The sequence below is a fragment of the Syngnathus leptorhynchus genome, chromosome 15 (assembly GCF_054491065.1).
Source record: "Syngnathus leptorhynchus isolate UIUO chromosome 15, UIUO_Slep, whole genome shotgun sequence".
NCBI classification, from domain to species: domain Eukaryota; kingdom Metazoa; phylum Chordata; class Actinopteri; order Syngnathiformes; family Syngnathidae; genus Syngnathus; species Syngnathus leptorhynchus.
The window spans coordinates 1959573-1967695 of record NC_141209.1 but is presented as its reverse complement, the minus strand read 5'-3'; the positions used below and the strand labels follow the sequence as shown (position 1 = coordinate 1967695).

The 8123-nt window shown below is 43.8% G+C and overlaps 2 protein-coding genes across 2 annotated transcripts; both read left to right on the top strand.

Moving 5' to 3' along the window:
• The first annotated feature begins 7 nt into the window (after nucleotides 1-7).
• On the top strand, nucleotides 8-3710 carry slc2a2 (solute carrier family 2 member 2). The gene is made up of 12 exons (XM_085932635.1): nucleotides 8-72; nucleotides 149-244; nucleotides 708-907; nucleotides 1039-1163; nucleotides 1228-1343; nucleotides 1416-1578; nucleotides 1651-1757; nucleotides 1839-1919; nucleotides 1985-2089; nucleotides 2188-2289; nucleotides 2355-2558; nucleotides 2629-3710. The coding sequence occupies exons 1-12, from the start codon at nucleotides 58-60 to the stop codon at nucleotides 2833-2835; spliced, it is 1521 nt and encodes a 506-aa protein (XP_085788761.1). The 5' UTR covers nucleotides 8-57; the 3' UTR covers nucleotides 2836-3710.
• A 213-nt stretch (nucleotides 3711-3923) lies between these two features.
• On the top strand, nucleotides 3924-7609 carry LOC147044959 (eukaryotic translation initiation factor 5A-1-like). Its single transcript, XM_085932636.1, has 5 exons — nucleotides 3924-4031; nucleotides 4672-4840; nucleotides 4944-5048; nucleotides 5834-5965; nucleotides 6054-7609. Exons 2-5 carry the CDS (start codon nucleotides 4682-4684, stop codon nucleotides 6117-6119), a joined length of 462 nt encoding a protein of 153 aa, XP_085788762.1. The 5' UTR covers nucleotides 3924-4031; nucleotides 4672-4681; the 3' UTR covers nucleotides 6120-7609.
• Nucleotides 7610-8123: the final 514 nt, after the last annotated feature.

Here is an 8123-nt window from a genome sequence, read left to right as displayed (position 1 = left end):
TTGATCATTAGCTCCCCCTCCTCCCCACTGAAGAGCTCTGGTGGTGGGTGACATACTATGGAGCCGGGAAAGGTAATTTCACATTTATGTATCGTGAGTCATAGTCTTGTAAAAAAGGATTCACTTTCAATATTATTCATTGTTGCAGGAGCTGACGGCCACGTTGGGGTTGGCCGTGTTCACGGCAGTGTTGGGCTCTCTGCAGTACGGTTACAGCATAGGAGTCATTAACGCCCCGCAACGGGTGAGTAGATCTTAAGTTGTCACCTGTCTTTGAAAGTTAGAAAATATTTCAAAACAATTTTCAATGTCCCAATAGTCTTTTTAGCACTTTGCTTACTTTTGACAGTGGTGTCAAAACTGCAGCCAGGGGGCCTTTTGTGGCCCATTGTCTATTTTTAAGTGGCCCACAACATACTGTACGCTAAAAATGATATTTGCCCTGAATACATTTGTTTTATAGAGCTTTTGTAATTTTATTTTTCTTAGAGCAGTAAAAATAAAAATAAAAATCAAACTCATTTAAAGACAAAATGCAATGACTTGATTGACTGATTTTGGTGTGTTTGATCAACCAAATTCAGTGGCTTTGCATCTATAGTAATTCAAAGTAAGTCTGGCTGTTAATAAGAACTTCACGTTTTGATGAACAAGATGCTGACTGTTGTAGTTATCATTGACGACTTTGCAAATTTTTTGCACGCCAGGTGATCGAGAGACATTATGGACGCTCGCTGGGTGTGGAAGCCGAGCCCATGTCGCTCAACGACAGCCGAAGGGCAGACGGCGCGCAAGAGCCGGTCCATCCGGACGTGCTCATGTACTGGTCCTTGTCTGTGGCCATCTTCTCCGTCGGCGGCGTGCTCTCCTCCTTCCTGGTGAGATTCGTGGGAGAGCTCAGAGGCAGGTGAGGAAGCAACGGAGTAAAAATCCCAAATGGATCCATAGTCACCGATCAGGAATAATTGTTAGTGTCCAAACAAATGGTTTTATTTGATTGATTTTTTTGTAATGAAGTAAGTCTGGTGTGAATATCAGGGTGAAGGGCATGTTGATGATCAACGTGCTGGCCATAGCCAGCGGGATCCTGATGGGACTGTGCAAGATCTGGCGGGCTCACATCATGGTCATCGCCGGCCGCGCCATCATGGGCTTCTACTGCGGTGAGCCGCCTTGCATCATCTCATCATCTCAGGCTATCATATGTTTATGCGTGTGTGTTTTCAGGCTTGTCGTCCGGCCTGGTGCCCATGTACATCGGCGAGATAGCGCCCAAAGCTTACCGAGGAGCCTTGGGGACTTTACACCAGCTGGCTATTGTCATTGGCATCTTCATCAGCCAGGTAGGAGGGGGGAGGGGGCGTTCCAAGCCACGCATCCATGTTTCTTCATCGTAACACACACGTCATGGGCAGGTGATCGGCTTGGACTTCATCCTGGGTAACGACGACATGTGGCCCCTGCTGTTGGCGTTGTCGGGAGCCCCTGCCATTCTACAGTCTTTACTTCTGCCGCTGTGCCCCGAAAGCCCGCGCTACCTCTATATCCTTCTGGGAAAAGAACTAGAGGCTCAGGAAAGTACGGAAAGACACTCCCGACAAACCCCTATTAAATAAAACAAAAGTTTGACTTTTGCACGCTCTGCGGCAGGTCTGTATCGCTTAAAAGGCCCGTACGACGCGTCCGCCGATCTAGAGGAGATGAGGCGGGAGAAGGAGGAGGCGGACAAGGTGCCTCGGGTCTCCATCTCGTCTCTGGTTGGTGTAGCGCGCTTGGAATTTTTCCCCCGTGCTCTTTTCCCCGCATATTGACACAACTCTGGTGTATTGTGTCCCAAGATGTGCTCGTCGGTGTACAGGCGGCAGCTCTTTGTGGCGCTCGTGATGCACTTGTCTCAGCAGTTGTCGGGCATCAACGCGGTGAGTGTTCTTATCTTTTTACATTTGAATCCCTTCAATGAATGGTCCATTTTCTGTTGTTCAAGATCTTTTATTACTCCACGGCAATCTTCGCTCGGGCCGGCGTCAGTCAACCCGTCTATGCCACCATCGGCATGGGCGCCGTAAACATCATCTTCACTCTGGTGTCGGTGAGTTGCTATTGATGTAGCTACAGATCTGTCTAGCTAGTTTTGTTGGTTGTAGAAATGTGTGGCTATACTTCATCCGCACTACTCGTGTGTTCCAGGTGGCGCTGGTGGACCGGGCCGGCAGGCGAACACTGACCCTGGCCGGCCTGGGCGGCATGTGCTTCTGCGCCGTGGCCATGACGGTCGGCCTCAAGTTCCAGGTTTGTCCAATTCTGCCCTGGGAACGAGATTCCGATACCACCGGGGTTGTCGTCTTTCCTTGCAGAGCGAGTACACCTGGATGAGCTACGTTAGCATGTCGGCCATTTTCCTTTTTGTGGCCTTCTTTGAGATCGGGCCCGGTCCCATTCCGTGGTTCATCGTAGCCGAGTTGTTCAGCCAAGGGCCCCGGCCGGCGGCCATCGCCCTCGCCGGCTGCTGCAACTGGACCAGCAACTTCATCGTAGGCATGACCTTTTCCTACATACAGGTAGGAGCCGTAGTCTGGACAAATCTGTTTCTTTTTAAGAGAGACTCCTCACTGTTAAATTGCCTTTCAGAACTGGCTGGGCGCGTACGTCTTTCTCATGTTTGCTGCGCTGCTTTTCGGCTTCACGGCCTTCACGTACATGAGAGTGCCAGAGACCAAGGGCAAAAGTTTTGAGGAGATCGCCGAGCTTTTCCGAAAGGGTGGCAAAAAGGCGCCGCACGACGCCAAGAGCGACGACGTGGAATTGCAGCAGCTCAAAACAGCGACGCATGCTTGAGGGACCTAGCGTGTGCAATTTGTGGACAAATGGTTTGCAAAAGATATTTCAGAGTTGGAAAGCTATTCATCAGTTGAGAAATCTGCAATAAGTGTGGGAAAACTGCCAGAATTGAAGAATTTTTGTTGCACAATTTCATCCTACATTACGGTATTTGCAGACCTGCCGTTGTCGAGCAAGCTATCGTCACTTGGAGGTTAATACCTAATGATTTGAGAGGAGCCTCTGATTTTACCTCCAACTTGTCAGTATTACTGTCTTGAGCTTTAAAAGGAACATTAACATTATTAAAAGCGACATTAACAAGGTGCGTGGGGGTAATAGTTTTTTCTCTTAACAGCTAGAATTTTACCTTAGCACACAACATTATTGTAATACAAATGTGACTATAATTTGGTCGTCACACCTTCTTGTACTTCCCGTAATGTTACATCATATTCTTGTGCCGTTTATTTTTCCTCTCTCCATGAGATATTTTAACTTAATTGGCATTTGATTTTCAAAAGGCTTGTTTTATCTGTTTGGATGTTTTTCTTACCTATTGGGACTTTCTTGTCGTAGTTTCACTTTTTTACATTGATACATTTTGTAAATTATTACTTTCCCTCCTTATTCTCATATGAATGTATGCTCCTTTGTTGTTTACAGGATATTTACTTTCCTTGCATTTACTTCATTATTGTAATCTTTAGTATGTGAGGTTTCTTTTACTGTAATCATGCTGAAATATTTTATGCATTTTTTTCCTAATTAATTGCTTAATGACATTACTAGAACTACCTCATTGTGGTATTATTTTAGGTGCAATTACGTGTTTGACCAATTATTTGATGATAGAATCCAAATTAAAAGCAAAATGAATACATAGAACAATCCATGCATGTACCTAATACTTTATTTAATGCACTCATTTGTACTTGAATTAACAACGGAAGTACAAATGACTATTTTATTGAATGAATGTGTAAAAAAATGACTTTATTCAAATAGGGCTACAGGTACGCAACAAACGTAAACGCCATTTTTTTTGTCACCTGCCCAAATATGGTCACGAGCTCCACTGACATCTTAAAGGTGATTGGCTCCACCCATCGCACACTGATCACGTGAGCGGTTACCTGCACTTCCGCCATATAAAAGATTTTACGCAAGCAACTCGGGTTCCTTTTTTCTTGTGGCGTCAGCAGTTCACAAAGGTAAGTTCACATTGTTTGTATTGCCAGTCCACAAACGGATGTATTTGCTCTTATTTGTGAATTTAAAAAAAGACTGCCGCGAAACCCTGTGCGGTTAATGAGTAACTTGGCCCGGAAGAGACTCCATTTTGGGAAAGCTAATATTTAGCAACTCGTGTCACGTCTTTTGGGTGTGGGCCACCGTGGCAAAAACGTCAATGTGGCTTTTCCTACACGACTAGCGGCCATTCTACCGCCGTTTTTATTTTAAACCTTCCTCAATAACCCCCCGTGATATTACGATAAGAAAACACAATTACACCTTTGCAAAAAGTCTTTAAATGATGTTGTTTCTAAAGCATACCTGCGTTGAGATGAAGACCATTGACGGCTGTTTCAGGTTACACAGGTAGCAATCCCTAAAAATTAAAACAATGAAAAAACGCTCATTTTGGCCCATGGTCGCCAGTATCGCCACTTTTATACGTCTAAACACATTTCGGCTCTTCTGACGTCTTAACGACACCACTGTCGCTTTGGGGACTTTATTAGGACTCATAAAATAAGACTATATTCATGGGAAGGTATGCCATATATATGCATGATTGCTTTTCTTTTTAATTTCACCTTTCTAAAAAGATCACCCATTGTGTTCATACAGCAACATAAGCATGGAAGAAGATTTTGAGACTGGCGAATCTGGGGCATCTGCCACATTCCCTATGCAGGCCTCTTCCCTGAGGAAGAATGGCTATGTCATGCTTAAAGGGCGTCCCTGTAAGATTGTTGACATGTCTACCTCCAAGACTGGCAAACACGGCCATGCCAAGGTAAATCAAACACAAATGTCAGCTGTCAGTGTCCCTGCGTGACCCCAACACCCACAATGCTCACAACAACAGAAGCTAATCTTTAAAAAAATGATGTTTATAGGTCCATCTTGTTGGAATTGACATTTTCACTGGCAAGAAGTATGAAGATCTTTGTCCATCTACTCATAACATGAACGTTCCCAATGTGAAGAGGACAGAATACCAGGTGGGATGTTGGCTCGGTTGGATACTTGCTCTTTTGTCTTGAAAGAAGATCTAAACCCAAACATTTCTTTTGTGAGTGCCCCGCACAAATCAAAACTACAGTATTGTAGTTCAAGTACCGCTTACAGAGTAAGAATTCAACCAAATCGTCAAATTCAGGCGACAGGGCAATGTCGCCCTCTGCTGGCGACTGATGTAACTCGCAATTACGCATGCCAAAATTGTGGATGTCACGTGACCTACCCCAGAAAACAGGTTTATGGATTCTCTGCCTGCTGCACGTTGGCAACGTGACCCCCGGAACCTCAACTTGCTGAAGTGCTCAAGTTAAATACCTAGATAGTTACAATTTCTTTGTCCTGGAAGATTTTCCAGGCCTCTGAAATCCTTAGCCCAGGGTTTTTGTGTGTGTGGTCACTTATGTGGGCATTTTTTTGACGTAAAGATGTTTATTTTTCTTCTTTTGGGCGTTATATTAGACACACGTGCCTTGTTCCTAACAGGGCGTGTCACACCTCTGTGAGAACGTGATGTACAGCAAACTTGCTAAACAGGTTGCCTCTTGGCTAACAAGTCTGCCTGACTGGTTCCTCTCGAGCAGTGAATCAGTGAAAGGGGGGAAAAACCATAAACCCCCCAAAACCAGTGGCTTCAGGAATGCTTTCCTCCCCTGCAGACATGAATTTGTCCAAATAGTTTTTGTTTTGGGGTGATGCAGCAAACGATTTCCGTTCTCCTGAAGACGTCCCCTGTTTAGACTTTCCGTGTTTGCATTGACGTATCTAGGTTCTCGGTATGAACGATGATTTTTTGAGCCTGATGGACGACTCTGCCAACACCAGAGAAGACCTTCGATTGCCCGAAGGAGAGTTGGGCAAAGACATTGAGAAGAAAACGCAGTTTGGGGATGAGTTTTTCGTAAGTTTCTTTCATCTCGTTTTGCATGTCTTTGGGAAAGAAACGAGTGTGGCTCGATAATGCCGTTTTTTTTTGTGTGCTTTTCTAGGTCACGGTGCTAAAGGCTGTCGGTGAAGAGCAAGTGATAAGCACTAAGGCAGCGGCCAACAGTTAAGCCGAGCTCTCCTTTTGCTGCTGTGCTGCCTGCCCTCGTTCCACATTTCTGGCGCTGGATTGAGGCAGCCCCCCTCCTTTTTGGGGGGGGGGGGGGGGGGACCCTGCTATTTGGGCTTCAGTGTCTGCAGCCACTGAAACTAGCAGAACATTTTGCCCAAATGTTGGGCTTTTATTATTTCATAAAAGACAGTTCAATGTAAGACTGTTCATAGATATATGAACCAATCCAAATTCTTCAGTTTAAAATCTTTAAAATAATAGGCTTTCTTTTTTTTGGCAAATATTGAAACCTCTCTAAGTAATAATTTAGAAGTTAGACATCGTAGAAAAACAATCCAACGCTTCGCTAGCTAATACAACACAGTCAACGAAGCGGGGAGTCATACTATAATTTTTTTTGTTTCTTCATCATTTTAGATAGCGGGTGAAGGGAGAGTGCTACGTCTGTTTTGTATGTGGAATACGTTTGGGGTGAGTGCTTCGTCGGATGTCCTTATTACCGTTGAACTGTTGTCGCAGTGGATTATCGGACCTTGGCCGAATGTTTACATTTCTAAGCCAGAACCGATGGGGAGAATTGTCTTTCAGTCGTTTCTCCATCGACTGCAAATATTCTTAATGTTGCGTGTCAAATAGACTGTTTGAAAGTAAAAAAAAAAAAGTTTTTTTAATTTTATTTTTTTAATGTAATCAGCATATATGCAGTGTACTATTTAATGCTTCAATATAATTTTTATACAGGTTTTTTTTTTTTTCCCGTTAGAGACAAAGGAACATTACTGACGTTACTGATATCACAACATAAGGGTGACAGCCTAGTTCCCCCCCCCCCAAGTTCAAATAGGTAGCTCGTGGACCAAAGCATGCAAAGGTGGTTCAGGTTGTATCTTGTCCTACTTTGTTGGAAATGCTGCCAAGCCTGCGTCAGGTGGGTCGTGCTAGTTCCGCTTTGCGCAACCTCATCCCTGCTCTGCTAGCCTGTAGGCCTCAACTGTCCTAAACGACAGATGCCCAACGCTTTTCATGCAAATTTCCTAGGAAGTTCGACCACTTAAAGGCTTTAGTGACATTTGCTCCCTAAATCCTGCTATTTCTCTTTTTTTGTAGCTCTGACAAAACCCGTTTGATATTCTGACATGAAGCGGTAACGATAGAGATGATGGTTTTTCTCAGGGTTTCCTTTTAGTTTGCCAGGCAACTGTCAAGTGTTGTTTTGTTTTTCAAGCCAATTGTTGCCTTGGTGCATCTTACTGTTACTTTGATCCGACTTTGGACGCCATAGCATAGGTTTTTTTTATTGCTGCTGTACTGTTTACAATTGAGACATCCCAAATACTCTATCCTTGTTTGTTATATCTGCACGTGGTGTATATCTGTTGTTCGGGTCCACATTTTCCTTCGACTGTATTTGGTCATAAGGACTGAGTGTTTAAAAACAAACATGTCAACTGTATGCCGTACTGGGAAAATAAAGCTTAATTCTAATTACTTAGTATCTCTAGTTTTTTTTCTCTCTCCCCCCCTGTAAACGTAAAGGTACTCGAATCTGACCTCTAACCTTTCTCCTTGTGGTTAAAAAAGCATGTGATCGCGCAGCTGTCCACTAGGTGGCAGTAAAATGACAGGTTCGTGACAGCAAAATCATTTTAGACCACTTGAGTCTAATTCAAGGCTCATTTTTATGTGGCCCGTGAAGACAAATTGTGCATCAAATTCGTGTGTCATTACTAGAATTGTAAATTGTCTTCACTTTTAATGTCTCTTTTTTTTAAATATTTGACCAGTTTTTACTCGTCTGATTTGAAAATGAGTTCTTTGTTTGTTTTGTAGCTTTTACTGGATATAATGAGGTGCTCATACATTTATTTGGGTTGACAGTCATAATGGCCCTTTCGAAAGAAGCTATGACTAAAAATAAAAAATGACTTTGACACCCCTGTTTTAGACCTTGAGCGCAAATGTAATAAAGGAGCCACCACATGCATCCAAAGCCCCAAGGTTG